Source organism: Malus domestica, chromosome 11 (genome assembly GCF_042453785.1).
Source record: "Malus domestica chromosome 11, GDT2T_hap1".
NCBI lineage: Eukaryota > Viridiplantae > Streptophyta > Magnoliopsida > Rosales > Rosaceae > Malus > Malus domestica.
In genome coordinates, this window is record NC_091671.1 from 583,147 (window position 1) to 599,973 (window position 16,827).

General features: G+C 36.3%; 1 protein-coding gene and 1 long non-coding RNA gene across 6 annotated transcripts; both read left to right on the forward strand.

Annotated features, from left to right (window-relative positions):
• The first annotated feature begins 1,265 nt into the window (after nt 1-1,265).
• Nucleotides 1,266-13,550, forward strand: LOC103422554 (DNA topoisomerase 2-like). Of its 5 annotated transcripts, XM_070807916.1 has the most exons (12): nt 8,977-9,155; nt 9,306-9,537; nt 9,653-9,737; nt 9,822-9,938; nt 10,285-10,741; nt 10,858-11,221; nt 11,315-11,504; nt 11,659-11,894; nt 12,003-12,080; nt 12,165-12,224; nt 12,568-12,617; nt 13,197-13,550. In XM_070807916.1, exons 6-8 carry the CDS (start codon nt 10,877-10,879, stop codon nt 11,661-11,663), a joined length of 540 nt encoding a protein of 179 aa, XP_070664017.1. In that variant the 5' UTR covers nt 8,977-9,155; nt 9,306-9,537; nt 9,653-9,737; nt 9,822-9,938; nt 10,285-10,741; nt 10,858-10,876; the 3' UTR covers nt 11,664-11,894; nt 12,003-12,080; nt 12,165-12,224; nt 12,568-12,617; nt 13,197-13,550. The 5 variants fall into 5 exon arrangements, 2 of the variants coding, with proteins under 2 accessions (XP_070664017.1, XP_028943649.1); XM_029087816.2 differs by lacking the exon at nt 12,568-12,617 and having other exon boundaries at nt 13,197-13,333; XR_011573022.1 differs by lacking the exons at nt 8,977-9,155; nt 9,306-9,537; nt 9,653-9,737; ... (6 more) ...; nt 12,165-12,224; nt 12,568-12,617 and adding exons at nt 1,281-1,487; nt 1,638-1,869; nt 1,978-2,062; nt 2,147-2,206; nt 10,194-10,244.
• Nucleotides 13,551-15,172: 1,622 nt separating this feature from the next.
• On the forward strand, nt 15,173-16,394 carry LOC139189731 (uncharacterized). The gene is made up of 2 exons (XR_011573599.1): nt 15,173-15,311; nt 15,904-16,394. It is a non-coding gene; the product is annotated as an uncharacterized lncRNA (long non-coding RNA).
• The last annotated feature ends 433 nt before the right edge of the window (nt 16,395-16,827 follow it).

A 16,827-nucleotide genomic window follows, 5' to 3' on the forward strand; every position in this document is an offset into this window, starting at 1 on the left:
CTTGTCATCCCCACCAGGTCCTCCTACAATAGCACTAGTTAGGTCGTTTTGATTGGGAACATTGCCATGAAAATATGAGTTTAAACCAGGTCTTCCTAATATTTAGTTTGAACTTGGATTATACATATTTTTCTTTTCAACCTTTATAGGAAATGCATTGCTTTGTTTATCTACCTGTGTTATATATTTATGTAATGAATCTATTTGTATATTTTATTATTCTACCCGTGTTATAGATTGATTGTATTTTATCTACCTATATATCACAAATTTTTCTATCTCAAATTAATTGTGTTATCTACCTATATGATATGTTTTTGCTCATTAGTCTATCCATATCCATATCACATATTAAAAAAAAAGTTTAATCAAATCTCTAAAAAGCATAGATGTTGAGTTTAGAAAATTAAAAAACAAGGCGTCTTTTGTTCAATGGATTCGAGCAATGTTGTATCACTATTACATGGCAGAATCGACCAAACTTAGCGAATTAAGTGTAAAAATGGCTAAAAACTTAATTTTCTTTCCTACAAGTCAATTGTACAGCTATGGAAGGGAAAATACAAATCAATCAATTACAACAATTTAACGCCTAATCTAATTCCTTTGAAGATATGGATTGTGATCGTGATCACGATTCTTTTTTAACATTAAGTTGCAGCATAAAGAAAAATCCTCTGCATTTGCATAAAATACACAAAATAAATCCCTTGAAAAATACAATAATAGAAAACAACTACGGTAACACCTCTAAGGGTGCGTAGCCCACATGAATAAAAAAATGCTTCAAGCGAGCGGCTTCGTGAGTATAATGAAGCTAGTATCATCATATAATATAGTATATACTATTTAATGCACATATTAATCTATTCAACATTGCTCAAATAAAAATTTATTCGACTGAACGAATCAACACCACTCGACGTACCAAAGGAGACTTAAAGTTTGTATTTTTCATTTTAAGTATTTGGCATCTTTTATTGTCAATTCAATAAATGGCATATGTGGATAAAAATAAATAAATAAATGATAAGCACACAACCTACGTAGTCTTTCACACATCCCCTTAATCTTGACTTTTATTTTTTATAATTTATTCAATTTGGTTGTTAAAAGTTACTTTTAATCTTGACTTTTATTTTTTTATGATTTATTCAATTTGGTTGTTAAAAATAAAAAGTAACGTGCCAGAAGATAAAAATGGTTCGAAAATAATTTTACAAACAAATAAAGGGCATAGACCTTTTATCACCAAAAAAAAAAATAATTGTGGGCGGGAAGAGTAACAGTCGGAGTATAAACAGACACTCCGAAGAGAACGAGTGCGCTTGGGCCTTCAGCAACAGTGACTTTAGCAGTCTCGACGACTGTCTCACGAAATTCACCACCGCCGGTACGCCGCCGTGGTTGCTCTTCAGAGCACCAAAACGTCCAGACCCAAAGCCCGCCCCTTCTCTCTGACGCTCTCACCGGTTATGCGAGGCAAGGTATTAATCTCAAACTTGACAAGTATATGCTTTGTATTCTGCAATACGCCTCTTGTCTTTGGCTTTGTTTCCGTTGTGTCTCCAAACATTTTAGTATTTTTACACTCCCTCCGTTCAGAACTTCACTCGCTGTTTACATTTTGAATGCAGTCTAACTGTTCGTGAAAAGTTGCGAGTGGCAGGTGGGTTGGAGACCTTCGAGTTTCCAGTTCATTTTTTTAGATGAATTATGGTGCTGAGGTGTAGTGGGAGGCACTGAGTCTGAGGGGGAAGATGCTTAATCGGTTAAGTCGGCTGTTGCTTTTGCACTGCTGCTCCGAGGCCATGGCTATTTGTAGGTTTGGGCAATCCCGGCGATAAGTACCAAGGAACTAGGCACAATGTACTATTCCAAATTATACTTTTAGCAGCTACAATTTGAGATTTTTAGTTTTTGTGTTTGTTGTTTCGATAACAAGTTTCAGATTCTCGTTTTTTTTGTTTGAAGCAGGCGGGGTTTTAGATGATTGATGCGTTTGCTGGTTCGCAGGGCATTGCAATGAACACGGTCCAATGCAAAGCTATACTTGGGCAAGGCATGTAAATCTTCGCGGATGTTACTTTGTTTATTGTCATTTTTCATGTTTTTTTGTGAAGTTCAGGGAAGTTTGTTATTTCAGGTTTCGTTGGTGAAGTTCCCGTTTTTCTTGCAAAGCCTCAAACTTACATGAATTTGAGAGGTGAATCTGTAAATGACTGATATACTTTCTTTTAACATCTGACGGAATTATGTTATTGTAGGTACTTTTATTTGCAAAGGTTATTCATTTATCTAGCCTTGCTATTTATGTTTATTACTTCCACTGGGATTTCAGTGAATATACTGAAATGGTATTTGTTCTGTGCATTTCATTCCTTCTAGCACACTTCCAAACCCATTCGCAATTCCTTCTTGAATTTAACTGCTTCACTTTTGTATAGCTTTATAGTATTTATATATTTATTCTTTTATGTAGTTTCATGATGATATGACCTTACCGTGTGGGGTACTTTGTCTTTACCCAAATGGAGGTCATGTAGACCACAATGGGTATGATCAATTGTTTTTTGCTTTCGTGATTGAGCAATGATGAAAAGTGTCTTGACAAAAATGTTAGAACCTGCCTAGACACTGGTGTTTACGTTGGTTATAATTAAGTAGAAGAATCGTTGGTGAACTAATTGTATAGGAGCTGCATATTAGTATGGCTCTTTTGTTATTACTAGACCATCACTACTTCTACCCTGAAGAATAAAGACCATGATTATGCGGTGTAACTAGAATTATTATTGTCAAGCTTCCCTTTTTCAGGCTTATCAACCAATTAAGCACTCGTATAATTTCTGAAAATGTATTAATTTTCATCTCCCTCTTGATTTCAATTTTTCGTTTTTCTGCTTTCAAACTTAAGGAGAATATGTGGAAGACCGGTACATATCACTGGATTTTGTTTTGTTATTCAGGCTGAAGAGTGTGATCTATCACTTTCGAGGGAACAGAGAATTTCCTCAGCTAAGAATCGGTGAGTTTGAATTTCCAAATTTCATGAGTTTGAATGATCTCTTCCCAGTACTTGAAAGCATGTTGAATTTCTTGCCTGGTATTGGGAGGCGCATTCTGGTCAAATGGATCCAAAAGCATTCTTGCTGCAAAAATTTAATGCAACTGCCCAAAGACGAGTGATTATATGGTGGTTGTGTATTTGTCTCAGATAACATTTCGTTTCTGTTTTTTTTGGGAACTCTCAGATAACATTTCTTACGTTCAAGACATCCATATTCTTAGTTTGTTATAGATCTTCCAGAGAGAGCAACGTTTCAATTAGACCGAATAAAAAAATAAAAAATACTGTCGTGGAATTTGAAAACTACAGAAGAGCTTAAACCCTAAACCCTAAACCACAGAAGAGCCTTATCTGAGATGAAGAGTAAGGTCCGGTTCTGGTGGCACCCTGCAGATCTTCCAACCATAATGTGGCTGCTTTGCGTCAAATTTGATGGGTCAAAGCTTGGCATGTCTTTAATGTCATCAGGCGGTAAGCTGGAAAAGTTTATCCTTAAGTAGTTCATTTTCAAGAACTTGTAGATCTTCCAACCATGATGTGGCTGCAGCCTTATCTTCCACCTTTTTAAGCTCCTCTTCCGCCTTTTCCAATTCCTTTTCAAGGGCTTTCTCACTCTCTTCAGTTAAGGATACAAGTTTCAGAGATGCTAGATACTCTGGATTGTCTTCGAAACCTTGATGTTTTATATATTTCACCAAATCATCTTTCTTCTGCATGTTGTCCTTTGATAGAATGATGTTTCCCTGACGGTATCTCTTAACAAAATCAAGCTCCGTTCTCGCTTTCAAAGCCTTTTCGGCGTGCTTCTCTTGAAGATTTGTCTGCATGCATGATAGAAAATCAGTTAACAGATAGCAAAACATCAATTCTCACCAATCTGGTCTCATATCATTCAATTCCAAAAATGAACTCACCAATCTGTTCTTGTATTTTTCAATTCCATATTTATAAAATTCCTGAAGAACTGCAGTCACGATATAAAATTAAAATCAGGTTATATACGTTTTTACAGCAAATACAAAATAATAATAGTAATAATAATGTTATGTCATACTCTGTTTTGGAGTGCTATAGAGCTTAAGCCAGCCGTCTTCGTCAAACAAGACCATGTTCGAAGTCTTTATTTTCTTTCCAAGTTTGAACTTTTTTTCCAAACCCTCTTGCTCGGCTTCCCTAAGTTGTTTACCAGACAGCTTGACACGGATGTCTATTGGACTCGTATCATCTCCGTATTTTTTGTACCCCTGGAGCATGTATTACTGTTTTATTAGAAATTGAAAATAATCATAAAATGACAAACCAAAATTTGATGTTAACTTTTGTACAGGAAAATTTTACCTTAATGAAAGGATCTTTGGCCTCTGCGTCTGCGTTGTGTTCGGCCACTGAATTAAGAAATTTCAAATACTTGTCCGTCCACTTATGGATTGGCAACTCTGTAATCTTTAACATTCCGTTGCTTTCTTGTATGCACCCGTAAGAGGTGTAGTCGCGGTCACCCGATTGGCTACCCTCAATCCTTCCACGAAAACCTTTATACCACGGGCACATTTCCACCGGCAGTTTTTCCATGTTCCTTTCGTAGGCAATTAAATGCATCATGTTCTTGATGATGTGTATTGGGTGGTAATTGGGGACATTGGTACTCCACCCAACTCCAATTCCTTCACAACCATTCACAAGGACCATGGGTATTATTGGAAAATACCTACATGGCAAACAAAAAAATCATCCCAAAGAAAACAATTTCAATAATTTACCACCAAAACTTTTAAAGAAGGAAAGAAGAGTAATGTTAGTAAAAATATTGAAACAACCTACGTACCTTCCAATTTTAACTTCTTCTTTGCCTCGTTCATCTGAGCTTTCATCATCAAGGAAAATCAATCTTGTAATACGAGAAAGCTCAATATGTAGATAACGAGGTGCTGATTGGTCTTCACCCCCCTAAAAGTAGAAAGGAAAAAGGAACATATGTGTGTAAAACAAAAGATTGTCATGGAATTTAAGAGTTACATTACGCATGATGAACGTCATTCAAGCTTGTTCAATAAGTGACATTTTTACCTGGCCTCGTGTTCCATAATTGCCATGGGGAATAAAGAGATTGACATTGTTGCTTCCCACATAATTTCGAGTCATTCCCATAATTATGCTGGCGACATTACTTGAACTATGGTGATCGACAAACTTAGAAAACGTTTCCAATTTTGTTATTCCAATTAACTTATTCTTCAAAGCGCAGAACAAAATTTTCCTTTGACCAGGTTTCAATCCATCAGCTATTGATGGAATTGTCCTTTTCAAAGCAGCAATGCAATACTTAATATACTTCTTGTTAAAAAAGTCAGTATAGTTTTTATGCGTCTCCTCATCCTCATCGTCGTGATTTTCCTCATCCTCATCCTCATCATTAACTTGGTTACTGCACTGCTCCTCCAGCTCCAGACAAATATAGTTGTTAAGCCACTCTTTCCTATCGTCAACTCTTTTCTTATTAAAGACAAGATCAATCGCCTCATCAGCTCCATCATCCCAGATAAAGTATTTCCTATGCTTCTCAAGATTTCGAAAAAAGTCTTTCCCTTCTTCCTCTGGGGAGAATGTTCCCAAACCCTAAAGGACATGATACAAGAACAAACTATTTAGGACTATGCATCGCACAATCCCTAGAATAAATTGAAGACACAAATTAATTCGTACCTTGTAGCGCTTAGTGGACCAGTCACGAGCGGTGTTGTCCTGTGTCTTCTTCCACTCCTCATGCCGTTTGGTAGAATAAAAATATTTTTGATCATGTTCCTTAGTCACCTGTACAAATTCTAATACAAGTTATAGATGCCCTTGACAACCTTCCATTGATCGATCAAATTTATTAGGCAAACAAGTTAAATTATGTAAACTAACCTTGATACAAGGAGTTATAAACTCGGCCAAAAACCCCTCAATTTTAAGAAGTGAGGGGCAAAAGCAATGGAAAAGGTTAATCAAAAGTCCTTTGATGTGGAAACCATCATCATCCTACACAAGTACATACATTAAGCTTCCTCTTAGCAGTCATCAAGATAAACCATACGTATTGAAAATTTGAAGTTGTCGTATACAATATAAACGGTAAGCAGAAACAATCAAACAACAATAACAAAACCTTATCGCACTAATAAGTGGGTACAATATAAACGGTAAGCAATAATAAAAAAAAACTATGAAAATTAAGGCATCTAACCTGGTCTGTCATAATCATCACTTTGCCATAGCGTAATGGATAAGTGTAATTCTCACCCTCAGAGATTTTATACTTCTGTATCCCCATACTTTTGATGATGTTGTCAGTTATCTTACTGTCTTTGCTATTTTCTCTTACATTGAGCAATTTACCTTGCAACCTAAACACACCAAAAGTGTCCCGACCCAGAATACCGAGCCCTGTCGTCTGTTTTTGAATTTGGCTCGTCCAAGTTAGTATACCATACAACGGGAACCAAATAAAATAAACTATCTTGTTGACTGTACAAAAATTTACAAAATAGATGACTTACTGCAAGTGACTCAGCTGAATTTCCTTCTACGATAATCAAGGTGCAATCTTTAGAGTGTTCCCCCCCCGGCAAGATATGCATCCTTCAAGTTTTCTACCTTAATATTTTCTTCTTCTTCATACATGCCAAAACGGCTCTTCAAAATTTTGACAATCGGCGAGTCTGCCACTAAAAAATAATATGAATGTGAGAATCAAGGTTAGAGTATTCCAATTTACTGTACTAGTTGAACTTGAATCATTCATTGCATTACTTGTATGTATATATATACCTTCCTTTAAGAAATCTTCTGAAAGTTCAAATGTTTTTGTAAATGCTCTTGTATGGCGCGGGTGATCAAAAGTATCTTTTGCTGGGAGATTAAACACAGGATTGCGAAATTTAACGTTCAAAAAAATCCATAAATGATTCTTCACAACATCTGAATCTTGGTTTGGATTCTCTTCCTCATCTGAATTTAGGTTTTGATTCTCATTCTCATTCTTATTCTCATTCTCATCTGAATTTAGGGTTGAATTCTCGTCCTTTTCTTTGATAGTTTCGAAAAGACGTTTTGCGATCGCATTGCTAATGACATCAACATTATCTCCACCGTGGCTTGTATTGACTAAATTGACAAAACTGACCTGTAGTGAAATAAAATCCGACAACATGAGACTCACAATTCAAATGCACAAAACAGTCGCATATATTAGGGCTCTCATATGTAATAAACCTGTTGGAATTGTCCGTTGCTCAGAGTCACACAGATCTCCATGTCATCACTAATTTTCATGTTTATTCTGGCAAATTGAGTAGATTGAGTTAAAAAAACTTTCTAAATAATTATAAGAAAAAAGAAGAAGATAAATTTAGAACCAAAAGTTTCAAATAAACAATAACCTTGGAATGTTGACAAAATGAAAAGCTGTAGGTTTAAAGTATAGATCAACATATGTAGAGAATGATATTGTGCCGACATCCCTTCCATTTAGCTTAACCTCCACCGTTTCTCCGAGGCATCCAGCTATGTCAATCACTCGTTTCTTTATCAAACCAACAATGTCACCGTTAAGGCTTGTCATGTTATATGTTGCCAAATCTGGTTTCAATAGTATTCTCACCCACAGTTCCTTTGATTTGTGATCGCTGGAGTCAGTTTGCGGGTTCTTATTGTCTCTAGAGAATACCTGAAATTTGTAACAATCAAATTATTGAACGCGTGTGCTCAATCGATGGCCGCCACAATTACAACACATTTAACATATCAAACTTTTTACCTTCTTATGCAATTTATTTCCGTCAGCCTTTGACACTATGATTTCTGTGCAATAAGGAACAAACTTCTTTGACAATTCGAGCTCTTTGCATAAATTACTAAACTTCTCGTGGCTCTTATTGGCAAAGCAAATAGTTATGGCATCATCAACCTTCCCTATATCAACTTCCAGTTTGTTTTTAATCCTCAACGCGACATCCGTCAACATGTCGTTTAACATCCAGTAGAGGCCAAGGGCGTACCTTACTGGACGTTCAACCATCTCCTCATTATCGTACACCCATAAAGTTTGGGTCTTCCAGTCTCCAAACCCATAGTCTCTCTCGTTTGTTGTTCTTGACATTCCTCTTGTTCGTTTTTATACTAAGATATCGTCTTCTTTCTTGAACAAATGAAGCAACAAAATCGAAAAAGGTTTGAAATTTCCAAAGTTTTTTGCTGTGTGATATTTGAGAGAATCAAACGTACGTAGATGTGCTTGGGCTGGTGTGTTTGTTAGGTAGATGTACTCCCATATTTATATGCAAACACTTACCCAAGAAGAAGTAATAGATTTCCTGATTTCTTTGAATACACTCTCAAGTACTTCCCTTTTTTTTTTTATGGGAAAGTCACGACATTAATTGTTTGATCAAAAGGTCAAAAGAGTTCAAGTCTTTCCTGTTTCAAACTGCTAAAATCTTACCAATTTTGTACTTACATGTTTTATTTCCTTTTCAATATTAAATCCTATTAGGTATCTCAGAAAGTAATTACTAGCCTCACATCGATCTAGATTCAAGTCTTTCATGTTTTATTCAACTAAACGAATCAACACCACTCGACGTACCAAAGAAGAGCTAAGTTTTTATTTTTCATTTAAAGTATTTGACATCTTTTATTGTCAATTCAATAAAGGGCATATGTATTCAACAAAAAATAATTAAATGATAAGCACACAACCTACGTAGTCTTTCACACATCCCTTAATCTTGACTTTTATATTTTATAATTTATTCAATTTGGTTGTTAAAAATAAAAAGTAACGTGCCAGAAGATAAAAATGGTTCGAAAATAATTTTACAAACAAATAAAGGGCATAGACCTTTTATCACCAAAAAAAAAAAAAATTGTGGGCGGGAAGAGTAACAGTCGGAGTATAAACAGACACTCCGAAGAGAACGAGTGCGCTTGGGCCTTCATCAACCGTGACTTTAGCAGTCTCGACGACTGTCTCACGAAATTCACCACCGCCGGTACGCCAGCCCGCCCCTTCTCTCTGACGCTCTCACCGGTTATGCGAGGCAAGGTATTAATCTCAAACTTGACAAGTATATGCTTTGTATTCTGCAATACGCCTTTTGTCTTTGGCTTTGTTTCCGTTGTGTCTCCAAACATTTTAGTATTTTTACACTCCCTCCGTTCAGAACTTCACTCGCTGTTTACATTTTGAATGCAGTCTAACTGTTCGTGAAAAGTTGCGAGTGGCAGGTGGGTTGGAGACTTTCGAGTTTCCAGTTCATTTTTTTAGATGAATTATGGTGCTGAGGTGTAGTGGGAGGCACTGAGTCTGAGGGGGAAGCTGCTTAATCGGTTAAGTCGGCTGTTGCTTTTGCACTGCTGCTCCGAGGCCATGGCTATTTGTAGGTTTGGGCAATCCCGGCGATAAGTACCAAGGAACTAGGCACAATGTACTATTCCAGATTATACTTTTAGTGGCTACAATTTGAGATTTTTAGTTTTAGTTTTTGTGTTTGTTGTTTCGATAACAAGTTTCAGATTCTCGTTTTTTTTTGTTTGAAGCAGGCGGGGTTTTAGATGATTGATGCGTTTGCTGGTTCGCAGGGCATTGCAATGAACACGGTCCAATGCAAAGCTATACTTGGGCAAGGCATGTAAATCTTTGCGTATGTTACTTTGTTTATTGTCATTTTTCATGTTTGTTTGTGAAGTTCAGGGAAGTTTGTTATTTCAGGTTTCGTGGGTGAAGTTCTGGTTTTTCTTGCAAAGCCTCAAACTTAAATGAATTTGAGAGATGAATCTGCAAGTGACTGATGTACTTAATTATGTTCTTGTACTTCTATTTGGAAAGGTTATTCATTTATCTAGCCTTGCTATTTATGTTTATTACTTCCACTGGGATTTCAATGAATATACTGAGATGGTATTTGTTCTGTGCATTTCATTCTTTCTAGCACACTTCCAAAGCCATTTGCAATTCATTAACTGCTTCACTTTTGTATGTTAGAGGCTTGGAGCTATTAATGCTACTGGTTATGTAACTAATGTGACTAGAAGATATATCAGTGCATGGTTTAACTTGTACCTCTCTTTTGTTAAACTACAGACAGGACCCCTTGCTGCTTATTATAAGCTATCTCTCAATCGTGTGCTTGTGGTACTTTCTTCTTCTGGCTTTAAGTTTTTTTTGTACGCAGATAAGGCTTCGGAATTGAGAAGCGAGCTTGACTTTGTTAAAAGATATCGTGATGGAAACATCATTCTATCAGATGACAACATGCAAAAGAAAGATGATTTGTTGAAATATCTAAAAGGTCAAGGTTTCAAAGACAATACGGAGTATCTAGCATCCCTGAAACTTGTATCCTTAACGATAGAGAGTGAGAAAGCCCTTCAAACAGATTTGGAAAGGGTCAAAGAGGAGTTTACAAAGGTGGTAAAAAAACCTGCAGCAACAGTATGGTTGGAAGATCTAGAAGTTCTTGAAAATGAACTACTTAAGGATAAATATTTTCAGCTTACCGCCTGATGACAATAAAGACGTGCCAACCCTTGACCCATCAAATTTAACACTTAGCGGCATTGACAGGGTTTAAGCTCTTGTGTGGTTTTCGAAAGCTTAGATCAACAAGGCAAAGAAGTTAAACCTGGAAGGTACGTAGTTTGTTTGAATATTTTTACTAACATTACTCTTCTTTCCTTCTTTAAAAGTTTAGGTGGTAAATTATTGAATTGTTTTCTTTGGGATGATTTTTTTGTTTGCCATGTAGGTGTTCTCCAGTAATACCCATGGTCCTTGTTAATGTTTGTGAAGGAATTGGAGTTGGGTGGTATACCATTGTCCCCAATTACCCCCCGATACACATCATCAAGAACATAATACATTTAATTGATTCCAAAGGGAATGTAGACAAATTGCCAGTGGAAATGCGCCCGTGGTATAAAGGTTTTCATGGAAGGATAGAGGGTAGCCAGTCCAGCGATGGCGACTACACCTCTTACGGGTGCATACAAGAAAGCAACGGGATGTTAAAGATTACGGAGTTACCAATCCGTAAGTGGACAGACAAGTATTTGAAATTTCTTAATTCAGTCGCCGAACACAATGCAGACGCCAAAGATCCTTTCATTAAGGTAAAATTTTCCAGTATAAAAAGTTAACATCAAATTTGGTTTGTAATTTGTAGTTATTTTCAGTTTCGAATAAAACAGTAATACATGCTCCAGGGTTACAAAAAATACGGAGATGATACGAGTCCAATAGACATCCGTGTCAAGCTGTCGGGTAAACAACTTAGGGAAGCCAAGCAAGAGGGTTTGAAAAAAAAGTTCAAACTTGAAAAGAAACTAAAGACTTCAAACATGGTCTTGTTTCAAAAAGACGACTGCCTGAAGCTCTATCGTACCCCACAACAGAGTATGATTTAACATCACTATTATTATTATTTTGTGCTTCTTGTAAAAATATATAACCTGTCTTTGGCTTTGTTTCCGTTGTGTCTCCAAACATTTTAGTATTTTTACACTCCCTCCGTTCAGAACTTCACTCGCTGTTTACATTTTGAATGCAGTCTAACTGTTCGTGAAAAGTTGCGAGTGGCAGGTGGGTTGGAGACTTTCGAGTTTCCAGTTCATTTTTTTAGATGAATTATGTTGCTGAGGTGTAGTGGGAGGCACTGAGTCTGAGGGGGAAGGTGCTTAATCGGTTAAGTCGGCTGTTGCTTTTGCACTGCTGCTCCAAGGCCATGGCTATTTGTAGGTTTGGGCAATCCCGGCGATAAGTACGAAGGAACTAGGCAGGCACAATGTACTATTCTACAGATTATACATTTAGTGGCCACAATTTGAGATTTTTAGTCTTCGTGTTTGTTGTTTCGATAACAAGTTTCAGATTCTCGTTTTTTGTTTGAAGCAGGCGGGGTTTTAGATGATTGATGCTTTTGCTGGTGCATTGCAATGAACACGGTCCAATGCAAAGCTATACTTGGGCAAGGCATGTAAATCTTCGCGGATGTTGCTTTGTTTATTGTCATTTTTCATGTTTGTTTGTGAAGTTCAGGGAAGTTTGTTATTTCAGGTTTCGTTGGTGAAGTTCCCGTTTTTCTTGCAAAGCCTCAAACTTACATGAATTTGAGAGGTGAATCTGTAAATGATTGATATACTTTCTTTTAACATCTGACGGAATTATGTTATTGTAGGTACTTCTATTTGCAAAGGTTATTCATTTATCTAGCCTTGCTATTTATGTTTATTACTTCCACTGGGATTTCAATGAATATACTGAAATGGTATTTGTTCTGTGCATTTCATTCCTTCTAGCACACTTCCAAACCCATTCGCAATTCCTTCTTGAATTTAACTGCTTCACTTTTGTATGTTAGAGCCTTAGAGCTATTAATGCTACAGGTTATGTAACTAATGTGACCAGAAGAGATATCAGTGCATGGTTTAACTTATACCTCTCTTTTGTTAAACTACAGACAGGACCCCTTGCTGCTTATTTAAGCTATCTCTCAATCTTGTGCTTGTGGTACTTTCTTCTTCTGGCTTTAAGTTTTTTTGTACGTAGAGCATCACTTATTCTTTTATGTAGTTTCATGATGATATGACCTTACCGTGTGGCGTACTTGGTCTTTACCCTATGGAGGTCATGTATACCACAATGGGTATGATCAATTTTTTTTACTTTCGAGTTTTAAGCAGTTATGCATCTATGTGATTAAGCAATGATGAAAAGTGTCTTGCCAAAAATGTTCGAACCTGCTTAGACACTGGTGTTTACATTGGTTATAATTAAGTAGAAGAATCGTTGGTGAACTAATTATATAGGAGCTGCATAGTAGGATGGCTCTTTTGTTATTACTAGACCATCACTACTTCTACCCTGAAGAATAAAGACCATGATTATGCGGTGTTACCAGAATTATTATGGTCAAGCTTCCCTTTTTCAGGCTTATCAACTAATTAAGCACTTGTATAATTACTGAAAATGTATTAATTTTCATCTCCATCTTGCATGGCATTTCAATTTTGCGTTTTTCTGCTTTCAAACTTAAGGAGAATATGTGGAAGACCGGTACATATCACTGGATTTTGTTTTGTTATTCAGGCTTCAGGCTGAAGAGTGTGATCTATCACTTTCGAGGGAACGGAGAATTTCCTCGGCCAGTTTGAATTTCCAAATTTCATGAGTTTGAATGATCTCTTCCCAGTACTTGAAAGCATGTTGAATATCTTGCCAGGTATCGGGACGCCTCTTGGTCAAATGGATCCAAAAGCATTCTTGCTGCAAAAATTTAATGCAACAGCTCAAAGACGAGTGATTATATGGTGGTGGTGTTTTTGTCTCAAATAACATTTCTTACGTTCAAGACACCCATATTCTTAGTTTGTTTCTCCGACTGTATAACAACAATCACCAGATGGCTTAAAATTTATAAAAAGTATATTTTGAATGATTCTACCACCGTTTGCTTGTTATTTACCGATTCAATTGTGGATAAGACGTTAATTAAGGAGGTGGTACTAGTATTGATGGTGCGCCTCTTTGACTAGATTGATTCTGCTCTGAGTTGAAGCATCTCGCACTTTCTAAAGGTTTCTCAGAAGTGCGAGATGCTTCAACTCGGAGCAGAAATCCAAGCACTTGAGATTAGAAACATTGCCAACATGAATTTATACAGTAGTGTTTGTAAATGAGTAAATGGTTTGCTTTCGGGATAACTCTTGGGTTGTGATTGCATCCAAGTATTATCCTTTGTTTTGAGATGATTTTTTTGTACTATAAATGTGACCCATCAGCTTTAAATTTCATCCGTGAAGGTAGAGAAACTTGATCTCAGATCCATCATTTCTCAAAGTTTTGCTGGGGAGTGGGAAGCAGCAAGTCTCAGCGTCTCTGTCTCATGATTGGGGGTTGGGATCAGGTGTGTATGCGGTGCATGATTTAATCGTGAACAGAGAAAAATCCAGATCGTTGATTATGCGAAGACTTGAGAGTGGCACTGGGTGGTTATAATTTTTATTTAAAATTTTCTTCTGAAAAAATAATATAGAAAATAAAAGAAAAAGGTTGCTGAGTGCTCTCCGGGTCCCACCTTGAACCATCCTCGCTGTCCTTTGCTGCTTCACTTCATGATGCGAACTCCCACACTCCCACGCGCATTCAACTAAGGTTAGTCTAAAACTCTCCCACGCGCATTCAACTAAGGTTAGTCTAAAACTCTCCCACGCGCATTCAACTAAGGTTAGTGTGAAATTATAAACAAGAAAGCAAAAGGTTGTATGTTAGTAAGTAATTAAGATGATTAACTCATGCATTCGAGGTATTCTGTTTAAAAAGTGAATAAATTGATTGAAATCAATGACTGAAAGTCGTCATATAAGTTCACAAGTCACTATTATTTTTCATAATTCAACTAAAAAAATTATAAATATAAAAACTATGCAAAACTATTAGATATACATTAAATGTAAGAACTCCAATACTGTGAAACAATAAAAGTAAAAACATTGTGAGTGCACTAAATTGAGAATAAATTTTTAAACTAAATTTTGTAAATAGTTGTTAATAATTTAATTATTACTTAACTGTTGTTGATTAACATTCTTATTTTCTATTAATGAAATATCATTTGTTTAAAAATTGAGTAAATTGTAGCAATGGTCCCTGAACTTTACTTAAATTGGAGCAATGGTCCCTCAACTAAAAATCCATTACCATTGGTCCCTCAACTTATCAAAATGTGTAGCTATAGTCCTTTTCATTAATTTCTTCAAAATTTTGTCAAAATATGTTATGTTGGAATAACCATTTATTTAAGGGAGCTTTAATGAAAAGGGTTTGAGCTAAGTTTAGTTCAACCAAAAACCATCATATATTATTATTTAACCAAAAGGGCTTCATATTTAATCATAAGGACACAACTAATCTATGTTAGACCTCACAAACATTGAAAACACATGGGCTGAATTAAAAGCCCAAAACGGAATAATTTTTTTTCCAATTCTTACCCCTAACGGAACCATTCCGTCAGCCAATTCTGGTAAAAAAACTGTACAACATTTCAAGTGAACAAAAGAACAGAAAAAGCAAATATTACAGTTGCTTAATTAAATCCCAGCTCGCTCGCCGTCGCAGTCTCCCACCGCGCTCGATTTGCTGCGATTTGGCTAGAAAATAAATCCCCTGAATCTTCCAGTCGATCTCGTCTGCTTGTTCTAGGTTCGGTCAGATCTTTGTCTCTTTGCTGCAGACTATTATTTATTTAATTAAATCCCGCTATTTGTTCGATTTGATTCTGATTCCTTTAGATGTTAGTTTCCTGAAAGTTTTTGAAAATTTTATGGTTTTTTGTTTGTTCGTTTATGGATGAATTGATGGACTGGGTAGTGGTAATTGTTTGATATTTGTGATTAGATCGATTTCTGTGTGAATTGCTTGTGGGTTTTAGATCACTTCCATGAAACCCGTTCCCTTGAAGCAATAGTAATAGTTGTTGCGTTTTGAAAGTTTGTCCCTCAATTTGTTCTAGTTAATTGTGGAATTTTTGGAGCAACTATATTTTGCCATATATTAAGCAATTGGTTGAATTTTTTTAATTTTGAACAGAGGGTCTCTTTGCTAATCTAATCTACGACCCAATGATGTGCATCTTCCTTTATTTCTAAACTAAAAGCAAAAGTTGTATATATAAATTGCATTGGATTTTCAACATGTTGTTTGTTATTTCTTTGTCATTGTTGATTAGCTTTCTACATGCTTAACCTCTATTAAGTAAACAGTTGGATACAAGTGATTTCATGTTTTGTATTAGAATGGTCGCCAAGTAAAAAATGTCGAGGCATGGAATCTCTTGAAGCAATGACAAAAGGGAGTGATCAGAGGTACTTGGGCAATACAGCTAAGCTGGAAATTGTACAGGGGGTAGTTAGGGCAGTTGCAGACAAAGGTTCTATTTTGAAGTTCATACCATACACAGTGCAAGCTGTGAAGCAAGGTTTCCAAGATTTTGGTGCTTCTTCATTGCAGTCTGCTCATGACCTCTTAAAATGGAACAGATATCAAACGGAGAAATACTTTGCCGTGTGTTTTCTTTTCTTTCAGAAATAGTGTTGGTTATTTTGGTCAAATTGCATGCTGAAGAGGAATCCAGCTCATATCACATAGATATCAAACAGAGAAATACTTTGCCCTGTGCTTTCTACATGCTTAACCTCTATTAAGTAAACAGTTGGTCAAATTGCAGTCTGCTCATGAAAATCCAGCTCATATTACACAAAAATCAATTCATGAAAATCTAGAAAATTGGATTTTCTGTAAACAAGATATGTGACGTGACAAGTAAGAAACTATTATAACCCAAGATCCAATTCCTTCCTTCCAACTAAACTTAAAATTGTGACGCAATTCACTGAGACTCCCTGCAAACAAGAACAATCACCCTCCCATCCATCCTCCCTCCTATATCGTTGGTTAACCATTTCTCTCTCTCTCTCTCTCTCTCTCTCTCTCTCTCTCTCTCTCTCTCTCTCTCTCTCTCTCTCTCTCTCTCTCTCTCTCTCTCTCTCTCTCTCTCGGTTTGCAATTGTTATTAATTATATATCCTAACACCAAATACATGAAAAACCAGGACTACAAGAGAATAAATAGTCTAGGAAAAGAAAAGGCAATTAGCCACTCTCACCCACAAAAACATGTCCATGTACGTTCACATAAATACTCGAAGAAAAACATTCTA